The sequence below is a fragment of the Oryza sativa genome, chromosome 5 (assembly GCF_034140825.1).
Source record: "Oryza sativa Japonica Group chromosome 5, ASM3414082v1".
NCBI lineage: Eukaryota > Viridiplantae > Streptophyta > Magnoliopsida > Poales > Poaceae > Oryza > Oryza sativa.
Genome location: NC_089039.1, coordinates 8,091,604 through 8,108,664, shown reverse-complemented (window position 1 = coordinate 8,108,664; position 17,061 = coordinate 8,091,604). Strand labels below are relative to the sequence as shown.

At 53.5% G+C, this 17,061-nt stretch overlaps 1 protein-coding gene across 1 annotated transcript; it reads left to right on the top strand.

The window, feature by feature from the left end:
- Nucleotides 1-1,311: 1,311 nt before the first annotated feature.
- Nucleotides 1,312-11,496, top strand: LOC136356604 (uncharacterized). Its single transcript, XM_066310850.1, has 2 exons — nt 1,312-2,006; nt 11,421-11,496. The coding sequence occupies exons 1-2, from the start codon at nt 1,312-1,314 to the stop codon at nt 11,494-11,496; spliced, it is 771 nt and encodes a 256-aa protein (XP_066166947.1).
- The last annotated feature ends 5,565 nt before the right edge of the window (nt 11,497-17,061 follow it).

The following is a 17,061-nucleotide window of genomic DNA, read 5'->3' as shown; positions in this document are numbered from 1 at the left end:
GACGGGGCGGTGCGTGCCAGCCGCAGGCGCCCGGAGGGGGCCGCGCCGACATCACAGCCCGAGACGGAGCGCAAGAAGAAGCGGCTCCGCAAGACGGGGGAGACGGAACCATCCCGGGGAAACCTGATTTCCCCTCCAAGGTGGTCGTTCAACCGACCCCCTCGCAGGTTCGTTTCACGCCTTTCACAACCATCTTCCCTTTATCCCAATCAGCAAGTTTTCTCTTATCCACCTTGTTTGTCTTCCGTTTTTTTTTTTTTTTTTTGTTTTTTTTTTTTTTTTTTTTTTTTCTGCTTCAGCGATGTCCCGTCGCGTTCCTCCCGCCATCCCAAGTCCGACCAATCCGAGGCCGAAGATCCGGCGGCCGCAGAGGAACGGAGGCGAGAATCTGACCGGCGAGAGGCCGCAGATCGCCTTCGGGAAGCTGAAGAGGCCGCCCGGGAGGCCGCTCGGGTTTGGCAGGCGGAGGATACCGCTCGGGAGGAGGCCGCCCGGGCTCGCCAAGCCGAAGAAGCTGCTCGGGAGGAGGCCGCCCGGGCTCGTCAGGCTGAAGAAGCCATTCGGGAGGAAACCGCCCGGGCTCGCCAGGCTGAGGCGATGGCGTCTTCCGAGGCGGTTCACGACAAGACCGCCGGCGCGTCGCTCGGGCCCACTCCCTCGGGTGACGCTCAGGCGACAACCTCCGGGGCGGCTCGCGACAAGGCCGCGGGCGCATCGCCTGGGCCCGCTCCCTCGGGCGACGCCCAGGACCAAACGGGTCCGGGGGACATCCCCGAGCTCAGTGCGTCTTCTGGCGGGCCGAGCCGCGTCGCATTTTCTCCAAGGCGGCTCTTCTCCTCGTCCTCTGCCGCCCCGCTGAGTGCCGAGCCCCTTCTGCAAGCCTTGGCCGCCGCAAACACCGCGGTGCTAGATGGATTCAGCGCCCAGGTGGAGGCCTTGCGAGCGGAACGAGCGGAGCTCGAGGCCGCATGGGCGCGCGTCGAGGAGGGGCGGCGCTCGGTGGACGCCATGGTGGAGGTGGGCCGTAAGGCTCACCGCCGCCATATCTCGGAGCTTGAAGCCCGCAAGGCGGCGCTGGCGGAGATCGCCCGAGAGGTGGAGGAGGAGCGAGAGGCCGCCCTCATCGCCACCACCGCGATGATTGAGGCGCAGGACTCCCTCCGCCTTCAACACGGGAGCTGGGAGGCGGAGCTAAAGAAAAAGCTCGACGCCGCCCAGCGGGTCCTTGACGCCGCCGCTGCCCGAGAGCAGCGAGCAACGGAGGCTGAAGCGGCATCCCGACGGCGCGAAGAGGCCCTTGAAGCCCGTGCCATGGCGCTGGAAGATCATGCCGGCGCCGTGGAGATTAGCTTGGCGGACCGCGAGGCCGCCGCCGCTATCCGGGAGGCGACGTTGGCGGCGCATGAGGCCGCCTGCGCCGAAGAGGAGTCCGCGCTCCGGCTCCGCGAGGACGCGCTTGCTGAGCGGGAGCGAGCTCTTGAGGAGTCCGAGACCGCGACACAACGGCTGGCGGACAGCCTGTCCCTCCGCAAGGCAGCGCAGGAGGAGCAGGCGCGCCGCAATCTGGAATGCATCCGCGCCGAGAGAGCCGCGCTGGAGCAGCGGGCTGCTAACCTCGAGGCGCGAGAAAAGGAGCTGGACGCGAGGGAGCGCAGCGGCGGGGCGGCTACGGGCGAAAGCGACTTAGTCGCCCGCCTCGCAGCTGCCGAACACACCGTCGCGGACATGCAGCGCGCCCTGGACTCATCCACCGGGGAGGCCGAGGCCCTCCGCTTGTCGGGTGAGATAGGGCCCGGCATGCTTTGGGATGCAGTCTCCCGGCTGGATCGCGCCGGTCGGGAAGCGGGCCTCTGGAAAGGCCAGACAATTTCGCGCTCTACCAATCTGGAAGGCCTCGCCCCGCACCTTAGGAGGATGGCCTGGGCTGTCCAAGAACTCCCCGAGGAGCTCGAGAAGACCATCAAGTCATCCTCGAGGGACCTCGCCCAAGGAGCGGTGGAACTCGTGTTAGCGAGTTACCAGGCCAGGGACCCCGGCTTCTCCCCATGGATGGCGCTGGAGGAGTTCCCTCCCGGGACCGAGGACGATGCGCGCGCGCGGGTCCGGGATGCCGCCAACCACATCGTCCAAAGCTTCGAGGGGTCGGCCCCTCGGCTCGCGTTCGCCCCCAGCTCCGACGAGGAGGGCGACGCCAGCGGTGAGGACGACAGTGGCGACGAGGCCGGCGACCCGGGCGCATTGGAATGAGCCCCCAGGCCCCCGCCAATCTCCAATTTTCTTTCTTCTTTTTGTATAGATCAACTTAATCTGCAATCAAAAATGATAAAAAATTTCTATGTTAACTTTTTGCTATGCATATGAGTTGAGGATGATTTGTGCCGTGGTCCTTTTGCATTTTAGCTTGATTTAAGGGCTCGTGCTCAAGTCCCGATCCTCAAATGGCTCGGGTCGGGGCTAGTGCCTGGGGAGATCCACATGTCGAGACTGGCCAGGCCGGGAACATGGTGACCGAGGGTTATGGGTGACCCGATTGTGGGTTTTTGCCGATTCCCCCCCGGAGTTCACCACGCCCCGGGGCACGGCTCGGTTCTGGGCCCCGCTTGGCGATTTTAGCTGACCGAACCGAGCCCCCGAGGGCAAGGTTGAGCACGAGTGACCTTATTTCAAGTTAAGATTCTTCAGAAGGAAAAACGGCACAGACACAACCCTTAGGAAATTGAAACTGCTTTTATTGAAATGCTGAAATAAGAAAAGTAAGGCTGTGCATGTGTGGTAGCCCCCGGCTAACCCTGCACACCCGAGGGGGGTGCGGGGTTAGCCCGAGCACGAAACCTGACACCCGACCCCCCCCCCTCAGGGGTAGAAGCGACGAAGGTGTTCGATGTTCCACGGGTTTGGCAGCTCAGTGCCGTCGCCCGTGGCCAGCCGTACGGAGCCCGGCCGGGGGACACCGATCACTCGATACGGACCCTCCCACATTGGTGAGAGCTTGCTCAGTCCAGCACGCGTTTGGACGCGGCGTAGGACGAGGTCGTCGACGCAGAGTGATCGGGCCCGGACGTGGCGCTGATGGTAGCGCCGCAGGCTCTGCTGGTAGCGCGCGGCTCGGAGGGCCGCGCGCCGCCTTCGCTCTTCCAAGTAGTCGAGGTCATCTCTACGAAGCTGATCTTGATCAGCCTCGCAGTACATGGTGGCCCGAGGAGACCTCAGGGTGAGCTCGGATGGGAGAACCGCTTCTGCGCCGTAGACGAGGAAGAAAGGCGTTTCCCCGGTCGCTCGGCTTGGTGTGGTTCGGTTTGCCCAGAGCACCGCTGGTAACTCCTCGATCCATGAATCGCCGTGCTTCTTGAGAATATTGAAGGTCTTGGTTTTAAGGCCTTTGAGGATTTCTGCATTGGCGCGCTCCACTTGGCCATTGCTTCTGGGGTGGGCAGGTGAGGCGAAGCAGAGCTTGATGCCCATGTCTTCGCAGTAGTCGCCGAAGAGTTCACTAGTGAATTGGGTGCCATTATCCGTAATAATACGGTTAGGCACTCCAAAACGGGCCGTGATGCCCTTAATGAATTTAAGGGCAGAGTGCTTATCGATCTTGACAACCGGATAAGCCTCGGGCCACTTAGTGAACTTGTCGATCGCAACATACAGATACTCAAACCCGCCCGGGGCCCGTTTGAACGGTCCCAGGATATCAAGCCCCCAGACAGCAAATGGCCATGACAGTGGTATGATCTGCAGGGCCTGGGCCGGCTGATGGATTTGCTTGGCGTGGAACTGACACGCTCTGCATCGCCGGACCAGATCGACTGCATCATTGAGAGCTGTCGGCCAATAAAATCCTTGACGAAAGGCCTTGCCAACCAGGGTGCGCGAGGCGGAATGGGCTCCGCACTCGCCCTCATGGATGTCAGCAAGAAGCTCAACGCCTTGTTCCTGAGGAATGCACTTCAGGAGGATTCCGTTAGCCGCGCGCCGATAGAGGGTCCCTTCTACCAGCACGTAGCGTTTGGAAATGCGTTGTACGCGTTCACTCCCTTCGCGGTCCTCAGGTAGAGTCTTATCTGTGAGGTATGTTTGGATCTCAGAGATCCAAGCAATCAATCTAAGGGAGCTTGGAGCGCTCCCTTCGGGTCCCGAGGCCTGGACTCCGACGGGCCTCGGGGGCCGGTCAGGCGCATCCGTCTCCCCTAAGGGGTCGGGTCGCGCCGACGGCTGGGTAAGCCTTTCTTCAAAGGCGCCCGGTGGGGTCTGGGCTCGCGAGGACGCGAGCCGTGAGAGTTCGTCGGCTATCATGTTATCCCGTCTGGGCACATGCCGAAGCTCTATCCCGTCAAAATGGCGCTCCATACGCCGCACTTGGCGTACATAGGCGTCCATTTGCGGGTCAGAGCACCGGTACTCCTTACAGACCTGGTTAACGACCAGCTGGGAATCGCCTAACACCAGGAGACGGCGGATCCCCAGTCCGGCTGCCACCCTGAGTCCGGCAAGGAGTCCCTCGTACTCTGCCATATTATTGGTCGCTCGAAAGTCGAGGCGGACCAGATATCTAAGGACGTCTCCGGTCGGGGAGGTCAAAGTGACCCCCGCACCGGCACCCTGGAGGGACAGAGAACCATCGAACTGCATCACCCAGTGGGTGGTGTGAGGCAGCTGCGAGGGGTTCGTGCTGGCCTCGGGGATTGAGACGGTCTCTGGAGCCGGGGTCCACTCTGCCACAAAATCGGCGAGGGTCTGGCTCTTGATAGCGTGGCGTGGTTCAAAGTGCAGATCGAACTCAGAAAGCTCGATTGCCCATTTTACCACCCGTCCTGTACCCTCTCGATTATGCAAGATTTGTCCGAGGGGATAAGACGTAACCACAGTGACCCTATGTGCCTGAAAATAATGGCGCAGTTTCCTCGAGGCCATCAGAATAGCGTAAAGCATCTTCTGGGCCTGAGGGTATCGGGTCTTAGCGTCCCGGAGGGCCTCACTAACAAAGTAGACAGGCCGCTGCACCCTTCGGTGGGGCCGATCCTCTTTGCTAGGGGCCGTATCCCCGGGGCGTTCTTCATTCAAGTGGCCTTTCGGGGCGCACTTGTCTTCTGTGCCGATGACCTCGGGGTCGGAGGATGAAAGGGGCGGCCTTCCCTCAGTGGCCTCGGGGCCGTCCTGGGGGTCGGGGGCTCCTGGCATCGTCGGACAAGCAGGCAAAGGGCCAACTCCGGTCGTCAGGGGCCTCTGGCCTCCATTCGGCTCGGGGGCCTCTTCTCCCTGCTCTTTCCCGGGTCGAGTCAGCACAGGGTTAGCCTCGGGGTCAAAGGGCGTTAAGTGCGGCCTTCCCGCAGTGGCCTTGGGGCCCTCCTGAGGGTTGGGGGCACCTAGCACCGTCTGACAAGCGGGCAGAGGGCCGACTCCGGTCGTCAGGGGCCGTAGGCCACCGTCCGACTCGGGGGCCTCTCCTCCCCGCTCGCTCCCGGGCCAAGTTAGCACAGAATGGGGGTGCACGAAATGAGGATTGTTTTCATCGCGCTCCACAACCAACGCTGCACTAACTACTTGGGGGGTCGCCGCTAAGTAAAGTAGCAGGGGCACATTTGGCTCCGGGGCGACTAGAACCGGGGGAGAGCTGAGATATGCCTTTAACTGAGTGAGGGCATGTTCAGCTTCCTCCGTCCAAGTAAACGGCCCCGAGCGCTTGAGGAGCTTAAACAAGGGTAGCGCCTTCTCTCCCAGCCTTGATATGAAACGACTTAGGGCGGCCATGCAACCGGTGACGCATTGCACATCCCTAAGTTTGCTGGGGGGGCGCATCCGCTCGATAGCTCGAATCTTCTCGGGGTTGGCCTCAATGCCTCGGGCAGAGACCAAGAACCCGAGAAGCTTGCCCGCAGGTACACCAAACACACACTTATCGGGGTTCAGCTTTATGCGGGCGGAGCGGAGGTTCTCGAAAGTTTCCGCTAGATCTGAAAGTAAAGTTTCTTGGTTGCGCGTTTTTACAACCAAGTCATCGACATAAGCCTCAACATTATGTCCTATTTGGCTACCCAAGGAAATTCGAGTAGTACGTTGAAAAGTAGGACCTGCATTCTTTAACCCGAAGGGCATTGATGTATAACAATAGGTTCCTACGGGGGTAATGAACGCAGTTTTTTCCTCATCCTCCCTAGCCATGCGAATCTGATGGTAACCAGAGTATGCATCTAGAAAACACAAAAGGTCGCACCCCGCAGTGGAGTCGACGATCTGATCTATACGAGGCAGGGGGTAAGGATCCTTAGGACATGCCTTGTTAAGGTCGGTGTAGTCGATGCACATCCGAAGCTTGCCGTTCGCCTTGGGAACGACCACCGGGTTCGCCAGCCACTCCGGATGGATGACTTCACGGATGAATCCGGCCTCCAGAAGTCTCGCCACCTCCTCGCGGATGAAGGCTTGACGTTCCGGGGCCTGCCGCCGCACTTTCTGCCGGACCGGCCTTGCGCCCGGCCGCACGGCGAGACGGTGCTCAATCACCTCCCTGGGGACCCCGGGCATGTCCGCTGGTCTCCATGCGAAGACGTCAGCGTTTGCCCGCAGGAAGGAGACGAGCGCGTCTTCCTATTTGCCATCCAGAAGACCACCGATCCGTGTGGTCTTGGATGGGCCGTCGCCCAAGGCAACCTCCTTGACCGGGACCTCGTCGCATGTGGCAATCCGCTGCCTTGGGGCGGTGGGGGCGGAGGTGCCAAGCCTCTCGTCACCACCCTCGGGCTTGGTCGCAGCAGCGAGGTGGTCCGCGCGCTGCTCCATGCAAGCGAGCGCGACTTTAAGGTCGCCACGGACAGAGATGGGGCCACCGGGGCCCGGCATCTTCATCTGGAGGTAGGCGTAGTGGACCGCCGCCATAAACTTCACCAACGCGGGCCTCCCCAGGACCGCGTTGTAGGGCAGACTGAGGTCCGCCACATCGAAGTTCACCCGCTCCGTGCGGAAGTTGGCTGATCCACCAAAGGTGACCGGTAGGTCGATGTGACCTAACGGCCATGTGTGCCCCGGCGTCACACCGATGATCGGTTGAGACGGCTGGAGCACCATCCCCGGGGCCTTGATAGCATCAAAGGCCGCGGGGGAAAGGATGTTGAGAGCCGCTCCTCCATCTATGAGGACACGCCCCAACTTCACATTGCAGATGGTGGGGGAAACCACCATCGCAATCTGCCCTCCCCGGGCAACGCACGGTGGGTGGTCGGTCTGGTCAAAGGTGAGGGCCACCTCCGACCACCGCGCCCGACGTGTCGCCTCATGAGTAGGGGCCGCAGCGAGAAGCTCTCGCCTCATGGCCTTGAAACTCCGGCGAGAAACGTGAGCACACGCTCCCCCGTCGACAGTGGCAATGGTGGCCCCAGGTTCTTGGAAACCTAGGTCATCATCACCGTCATCGATGTCAACGGCGGGGGCCTTCTGTTTGGCCTCACTTCGCCGTTTACCGGAGGGAACTGCCGCGGACTTGCCCTCACGGCGTTCCTGCCTCCTGTCCTCCTCCCACTTCCTCGTTCGCTCAGCCAAGTTTTTGACTGCGCGACAATCCGCGAGATCGTGGAGGGAGGTGTTGTGGACGGAGCACCACTTGCTGGCTGGGCGCTCCTTGCTGGGAGCACCAGCCTCTTTCTTTTTGTCGCTCGCAGGCCTCCCCTTTCGGGTGGCCCGCGGAACGCCCTCGACGGCGAGGACGTGACCCTCGTCGCCGGAATGGACCGACCTTTTCTTCCTCCTCCTGTCACGCCGCCCTGTCTGAGCGGCGGATCCGGGGGCGGCCGAAGCTGCCACACCGGAACCGGAGGGGTTCCAGGTCCAGGCCTCCTCCTTACGAGCCACTCGGTCCGCGAGCTGAAAAAGCTCTGCGGTAGTCTGGGGCTCTTTGGAGGCAATCTTTTCGAGCATGCGGTTGTGCCGCACACCCCCCCTGAACGCGTAGATCACCGCGTGTGCAGGGATGCAAGGTATAGTATTGCGGACTTGGCAGAAACGCTGAATGTACGAGCGAAGGGATTCATCATCCCCTCGCTGTACTGCGTGCAAGTCCGCTTCTTCACCTGGGCGTGGATAAGTGCCTTGAAAGTTCATGGTGAACTGCTGGCACAGATCCTCCCAGGAGTGGACCGACGCGGGTGGCAGGTTCATTAGCCAACCCCGTGCCTGTCCCTTCAGGGCCATGGGAAAGAAATTCGCCATGACTCTGTCGTCACCCCCAGCGGCCTCAATCCCGGTCGTATAGACCTGGAGAAACTCGGTGGGGTTGACACTCCCGTCATACTTCTCGGTGATGGTGGGCCGGAACCTTGGGGGCCAACGGACATTCCGAAGACTCGCCACAAAGGCTCTACAGCCGACACCACCAGCCGGGGGCATGGAGGGCTGGTCCTCACGTCCCTGTCGAGGTGACACTCTGGACGAAGAGGCGCCCTCCGTTGCGCGGGGAGTACGCCGGCTATTACGCCGACGCTCGATGTCGAGGCGGGCATCCAGCTCTCCATGCTGATCCTCCCGAGTCGGAGGTGCCGACGAGGGAGTGGCAGCCGAATGGCGTGCAACAGCCGCCGCTCGCCGCGCCCTCCGTCTTGACGACGCGGAACCGGTAGTGGCGGCGCCGGAGGTCTTGGTGGTGGCGGACCGTCCACCAGCACCCAGGCGCTGCTGTGCCGTCATGACCAAGTTGGCCACGTCGTCCAGCCATCGCTGGGCTGGAGACTCCGGGTCAGGGACGACAGGCGGGTGACGTAGGAGCGCGCCAACAGCCTGAAGCGCGCCCTGAGGCGTGCTGCCGTCACCGTAGACGAGGAGGCGACGCTCCCCATCTCGCCGTTCTCCTGCACCACCCGCGACTGGCGATGCTGCGGATTTTTCGACTCTCTCGAGTGCCTCCCCCTGCTTAGGATTTTGGTGTGGAGGAGGTGGGGGAGTACGAGCTCGACGGCGTGGGTTTGGCTCCCCGTCGTCGCCGCTCACACTCGGAGAGAGGTCGTGCACCTTTGCTTGCTCGGCCATTAGGCTGAACAAGAAAAACTTGGCGCACACGGAAGAGTATGAGAGCTCAGAAAACACACGCTGAGCCCCCTACCTGGCGCGCCAGATGACGGAGCTCGTGGCTCCTCACCGGGAGACCGCGCAGGCCCCCCTTTGCCAGTTCGGCCGGGGGCTTAGGGTGAGATCTCAAGCTCTCTCTGTGTGTGGACAGATTGCGTGCCAGGAAGAAACGCGAGACACCGGCGATGTATACAGGTTCGGGCCGCTGGGAAGCGTAATACCCTACTCCTGTGTTTTGGTGGATTTGTCTGTGGAGGAGCTACAAAGTGTGAGCCGACTTATCCCTTGTTCTAGGCTCTCAATCTGGAAAAAAAATCCCCCCTCTTTGTGGGCATGGTCCTCCTTTTATATCTTAAGGGGATACCACATGTCCCCTCTCCCTTCCAAACTGCACTTTTCTTCTCTTTATGGACGGAGGTTGGTATGGTTGCCGTCCGAATGACACTTCGATGGGACAGCCCACACCTACCTCCACTCCCGGCGGAGACAGGCGCAACGTGGGATCGTGGCTGTCTGTTGCTGACGCGACCAGTGTCAGACCGGTCACAGATCGGTCATTCTTGTCCTCTATGCGTCAGTTCGGCGATCTGCATGATCACCCTTCTTTTTGTAGCATCTTGCCTGTAATGGTTGGGATGAAGCCTGGTATTCATCTAACCAGGGCTAACGTGCCATCTCTAAGAGGTAACACGCTAGCTCCGGCTGGAGACGTGTGCCTAGAGGCTCTCGTCTTGACGGGACGGGGCGAGGCGTGCGTCAGACCGCCAGTCGCCACCTAACCGTTGATCTGACCGGTCTGTGACTGGTCACAGACCGGATAAAGGAGCGCGCTGCATTGCGCTGCATGCAGCGTGACACGCTTGACCAGACCGCAATAAATGCGGTTAGGTGAGCCCTACCGTGTTCACTCAACCTATGTACATAGTGCAAACCCCACAAGGGGTCGGGGCACCTCGGCCCTCGGGGCCGGGGCAGGAGCAACCCGACCCCCCCTCGGGGAAATCAGGAGGAGGGCGGACACCTCACCCTCGGGCCCGACGTCCCCGAAGGTGCCAGGCCACGTGGGCGATTCCATCTGCCTCAAGCCTCCGGGCGCAATACTCCCGGTCCCATATCACCGACACTCGCGCATCCGTGAAGAGAGCGGACCGTGCGGGTGAAAAAAAGCGGCGCATCGGTAGAGGTGGCGCACTGGTGGCGGCGGCAGTGCAGGTTCCTTCCCCTCTCCTTTCCTCTCCTTTCTCTTCTCCCCTCATGTCTGTTCTCTCTCTTGTCCATGGGTTCTTGACCTCCAGCAGATCTTGCTGCAGAAGAGGACGCCGGCACACAGCGGCAACGCACGGCGGCGATTCAGAGTGGTGCACGGCGCGAGGAAGCTACTTCCCATCCCCCTCATGTCAAGATCAGAGAAAGATTTTACTAGAAATGGAACCCAATTTCAGAGAATAAAACGTATTTGGTTTGCGCCGCAAGGACCTAAACTAGGATTCCTAAATCTAGATTACTTCCTAAGATAAGATAATTGCGAGTTTTGATATCTCTTTCATTCTCATATGCAATTCGTTTTTATACAAAGTGAGGTAGTCTTAGCTCTCAAGCATCAGACAGCTCAAAAGTAGGAAAAAGGCAAAAGAATGACCAGAACAGTGGTCCCCGACATCGATTAATGGCTAGGATTTCGTGATATCGCTTTGCTTGGTTTGTCTGTCGTTGGATCTTCATAATCCTCCCGAAAGTCTACATCTCCTCCTCAAATCTTCAGATAACTCAAACATTCAGAAAGTTCGGAGTATTCAGAGTTTCAGTTCGCTGCATCTCATTTCTAGGCTGAGTCCTGACATTGCTTCCCCCTTAGCAGCATTCTTGTCCTCAAGGATGGAAAGTTGGAAACATACTTTGGTTCACTGTTGCATCCTCCCAAGTTGCATCAGCAGGACTCAAATTCTGCCACAAAATCAGCCACTAAGTTACTGCTACTCCCCTCTAGGCACCATTCTCCTTTGCAGCACAGCAACAGGTTCAGTTTTGACCTGTCCATCTGGACCAACAGCTGGTAAATTTGCCATGGGTACTGCATGTGTTCCCAAATGCCTCTTTAATTGGCTCACATGGAAAACAGGATGGATTTGAGCTTCATCTGGCAGCTGCAATTTGTATGCTACTTTTCCCACTTTTTGAGTTATCTTAAATGGACCATAATATTTTGATCTCAGTTTCAGTGAGCCTCTGATCCCAAAAGCTGTTTGCCTATATGGCTGTAGCTTAAGATACACCATATCACCAATCTCAAAGGTTCTCTTTGTTCTGTTTTTGTCAGCAAAGTGCTTCATTCTCTTCTGTGCCAATTCTAGATTCTCTTTTAAATTCTGCAGAATAACTTCCTTCTCCTCCAAAGTCACCCTTGCTTCAGCTGATACATTGCAGGGTACAGAGAATTCATTTACCTGAGGTGGTGTGTATCCATACAAAGCCTTAAATGGAGTCATTTGGATGGATGTGTGGTAAGTGGTATTATACCACCATTCAGCCAAAGCCAACCAGGAATACCAATTCTTGGGCTCTTGAAAAGTCATGTTTCTCAAATAAGATTACAAACATTGATTCACCCTCTCCGTTTGTCCATCAATTTGGGGATGATAAGAAGTACTAAACCTCAATTGCACCTTTTTTGCTTTAAAGATTTCTTGAAAAAACTCACTAGTGAATATTCTGTCCCTATCAGTAATAATGGCAGTAGGCATGCCATGTAATTTGTGTATGTTATCCATGAAGATCTCCACCACCATTTGCACTGTATAAGGATGTGATAAAGCTAAGAAGTGAGCATACTTGGTCAACCTGTCTACCACCACCAGAGTTACATCTTTCCCTCTGGACAATGGAAGATCCACAATAAAATCCATGGTAATATGAGACCAAGCCATATCAGGAATCTCCAATGGCTCTAGCAGACCAGGAATATGCACATTCTCTCCTTTTGTCACTTGACAAGTTGGGCATTCTCTCACAAATTTGTCCACCTCCCTTTTGAGACCTGGCCAATAGAACAATAGTTTAATTCTATGATATGTTGCTCTTATCCCAAAATGTCATCCAAAAGAAGAGGCATGATAGCCTCTCAACAGATCTTTTCTAATCTCTGTATTTTGACCCACAAATATTCTGCCTTTATATTTCAGTAATCCTGATTCCAGCTTATATTCCCCATTTGGATCAGCCTCTGAACCGACCAGACTGAGTATTTTATGGGCCTGTAGGTCTTCATCATAACTCCTCCTGATATCTTCAACCCAGTCAGGAACTACCACAGTAATAGCTTGGCTGGATTCTTCTACCCCTTCTTGTTGTCTAGGCATCCTTGACAGAGCATCTACTACAGAATTCTCCCAACCAGGTTTATATTCAATAGAGTAATCATACTCCATTAACTTCAACATCAATTTGTGTTGAATTCCCTCTACTAGCCTCTGATTCATCATGAATTTTAAGTTTTTCTGATCAGTCCTGATTATCAATTTCCCTCCAAGTATATAGTGCCTCCACTTCTTAATTGCCTCCATAATTGCAATGGCTTCTTTCTCATAAACTGATTGGCCAGCAGCTTTAGGCCCCAAAGCTTTGCTGAAAAATGATATGGGTCTGCCAGATTGCATCAACACAGCTCCTATGCCTGTGCCACAAGCATCAGCTTCGATAACAAACTCCTTATTAAAGTCAGGCATAGCCAGAACTGGACTGGACACCATCTTGTTCTTCAGCTCATTAAAAGCAGCAGTTTGCTCAGGTCCCCACTGAAGTCCCTGTTTCTTGAGCATATCATGCATTGGCCTACAAATCAACCCATAGCCTTTAATAAACCTCCTATAGTACCCTGTCATCCCCAAAAACTTTCTGAGTTCAGTGACATCAGTAGGAATAGACCACCCTGTAATTTTATCCACCTTCCTGGGATCTGTAGCCACCCCTTTCTTTGAAATAATATGTACTAGATAAGCTACTTCAGACAGTCCAAAAGCACACTTCTTCAACCTGATTACTAGGTTATTTTCTTCCAACACTTGCATCACCAATTTCAAGTGTTCAAGGTGTTCTTCCTGGTTCTGACTGTAAATTAGAATGTCATCGAAGAACACGAGCACAAATTTCCTCAAAAATGGCCGGAGTACTTGGTTCATAAGAGATTGAAAGGTTGCAGGGGCATTAGTTAACCCAAAAGGCATAACTTGATATTCATAGTGTCCCATATGCGTCCTGAAAGCAGTTTTGTGCACATCTTTCTCATTCATCCTAATTTGATGATACCCCGACCTTAAGTCAAAGTTTTGAAAATATTTTAGCACCATGAAGTTCATCCAACAGATCTTCAATGATTGGCATTGGAAATTTGTTCTTGACTGTTTGGGAGTTTAATTCTCTATAATCAACACCCAATCTCCAAGAGCCATCCTTCTTCCTAACCATTACAGCAGGTGAGGCATATGGACTATCACTCTCATGTATCTCTTTAGATTCCACCAGCTCTGTGATGATATTTTCCATAGCTTATTTTTGGTAATGAGGGACTCTGTATGGTCTCAAATTTGGTGGTATGGCACCAGCCTTCAAAGTGATGACATGACCACAAGGCCTGTTAGGTGGTAGTCCCTTTGGTTCTTGCAGTACTTAAGGGAACTGGTAAATGACCTTTTGAATCTCCAAAGGTATTGGCCCTGCTTCTTCCTCTATGACTTCACAGAGTTGGAATACACATCCCACTGCCCCTTTTCTCACTGTTTTCTCCATCTTTTTGCTGTTAATTAGGAGATGTTTTCCAGGTTTAGTAAAGTCCTGTAAAATGACCTTATTGGTTCCAATGGTAATTTCAAGCATCCTTTGCTTCAGATCAAGTATTATGGGACTGTGTTGATAAATCCAATCTGCTCCTAATATGATATCATACCCCTTGAGTGAAATTAAGTTGAAAGAGTTGCAGAATTGCCTTCCCTATATCTCATACAATATGTCTAGAACCTGAACTTAAGATTTCAACTCACCCCCTCCTGCTACTACCACTCTTTTGACTTCTGAAGTTATCAATGGACAGTGGTTCTTAATAGCAAATCTAGATCCATGAAAGTACTGGTGCTCCCACTATCAATTAAACCAACTATTTTACTCCCATTAATCTGAATCATCACTGAAAAAGTGTCAGGTCTAGTTGTACCATGGATAGCATTCAGTGATACACACATCACCTCTTTAGTTTTTCCTTTATCATCAGTTTGGTTTTTCCCTTCATCTTCCTCATTGGATTCATGTTCAGTAGTTTCTTCAGTGGTGCCTTCCTCTTCATTCCCCTCAACTAACAAAGCATGTAGTGCTTGTTTTACTTTGCATTGATGTTTTGGCAACCAAGGTTCTTTACAGAACCAATAGTTTTTCTCCTCCTTTCTTTCCCCTTCATTTCTGGGCTGATTCCTGTTAGTCTGATTTCTGCCCTGCCCTCCAGCATTAAATCCTTTACTCATATTTCTGTTAACCCCATAAGTAGCTTTCTTAGCAAGAGCAGCTTTCTCATATGTTTTCGCATACCTGTAAGACTCAAGCAAAACCTGTGGCTTCTGCCCACACACATCATGCTTAATGTCATTTCTAAGACCCCCAATAAAACAGCTTGTGATATACTGTTCTTGCAGGTAAGGGTGATCTCTCCTCACCAAGTCCACATACTCCTCAAATTTGTCTATATACTGCTCCACGGTCATTCCATATTGCTTGACATTTTGGAATAACTCCACCGCTTCATGAACATTAGCTGCAGAAAACCGCGTACAAATCATGGCACACCATTGTGGCCAAGATATGACTTGCCAAGGTAATCCAACTCCCCTAAACCACATTGCAGCTCTTCCCTGAAAATGTGCTAGAGACATATTGACCCATTGGTCTATTGGAGTTCCAGTCAACTCAAAGAACTTCTCACACTGCTTCAACCAGTCAATAGGGTCATCACCATTGAAAAAAGGTATTTCCAACCTGGGTCCTTTTAGTATAGCTTCAGCATAATGATTTGCTTCTCCATGTTGCCCTACATACTGATTCCTCTGCTCATCAAACATCCTTACTCTATGGTTCCCCTACATCTGTTCATGATACATTTCTGCTCTAGGCTGAAACTGTGGGATCCTAGTATGGAAAAACTGATTGTTTACCTGTTGGGACTCATGGTTTGCAGTACTAAACTGTGGAAACATGTGTGGGGGCACTGTGGGACGTGTGGTAGAAAAATGCTGCCCCAACTGTGGATCAGGCATAGAACAGGGTATAGATTGGCTCCACTGTGGCACAGAAGAAGTGGGAGGTACTATCTCAAACACGGCAGAAGTGGTGAAGGTGGACCTGGGTATACCTCTATCTCACAGTTCACTGGTTCCTGCAGCATCACCTGCACTTGCTTCAGGATTTCCACCAACAGTGCCTCCTTCTGTCTCTGAATTCCCTGCATCAGTTCCCTTCTGCTTGCAAAGTTCCTGCAACAATTTCTTGACCTCCCTTACCTCTGACTTGAGATTCTTCAGATCAGCAATGTCCTTCATCCCAGCCAGCTCCAACCTCACTTCGTTCATCTCCTCCATACCTACCAGCGACCCGTGCGATCGAGTCTTGTTTACCATACATAAAGTTTCCTTCGATCTGTGAGGACAGCTCAGGATTTCTCCCTCCCTGTATTGCCTCATAGAACTGGTCTACCGCCGCCCGTCTCGAGGATTTGGATCCGGGGATTTTACAGCCTCCTGCCAACCCTTCTCCAAAGATCGAGACCCTTCTTCGCCTCCAGATCGAATTCTTCCGGCGTCGGGATTTTACGGCAGCAAATCCACAGATCGCCACCAACCTGCGCCTTCCAAATTTGAGAGCCAGGGAAAGAGCTGAGCTCTGATACCTTTGTCAAGATCGGAGACAGATTTTACTAGAAATGGAACCCAATTTTAGAGAATAAAACGTATTTGGTGTGCGCCGCAAGGACCTAAACTAGGGTTCCTAAATCTAGATTACTTCCTAAGATAAGATAATTGCGAGTTTTGATATCTCTTTCATTCTCAGATGCAATTCGTTTTTATACAAAGTGAGGTAGTCTTAGCTCTCAAGCATCAGACAGCTCAAAAGTAGGAAAAAGACAAAAGAATGACCAGAACAGTGGTCCCCGACATCGATTAATGGCTAGGATTTCGTGATATCGCTTCGCTTGGTTTGTTTGTTGTTGGATCTTCATAATCCTCCCGAAAGTCTACATCTCCTCCTCAAATCTTCAGATAACTCAAACATTCAAAAAGTTCAGAGTATTCAGAGTTTCAGTTTGTTGCATCTCATTTCCAGGCTGAGTCCTGACACCTCAGCCCCACACGGTATCCCCTCCTCAAACCCTAGAAATCCTTTCCAAACCTTTCCTTCAAATGTGCATGTTTTCTGTGAGATGGATTTATGCATGTTTTCTGTGAGACAGTTTTATGCATAATTTTTGTGAGATGGATTTATCTTTTGGGTTGATGATTGCTTCGTAACCGCTCAATCTTGTGTTACATGGACTTGTAGACTCTGATCTACTGGATAAATATGTTCATATGTTCTATATTTCTCTTGCAGTGTGAGAGGATAATGTAGGTACCTATATTGGTTTGTATGCTTGATTTATTACAAGCTGTTCCTTGGTTCTATGACTTTCAGATTGATGCATATAATTGTACTAAGGGAAAAAAGGTGTCCACTTCAGGGTTCATTCATATATAATTTGGCCAAAAGTTCTTGGTGTATAAATGTAGTATAACCTGGCTTGAACATATTATGTGAAACTATACTAGTAATTCTGAACATTGACCTAAATTTTTGAAACTATGGTGTGAATGGATGGCAGGCATGGCTCAAAATGTGCTATCGAAGAGTGTTAAAATGCCAATTGACTCTGTTGATTGGAATGACTACAACACTAGAGTTGTGTGTGAGATTTTTGCTGATCAAGTAGTTGTGGGTAATCGT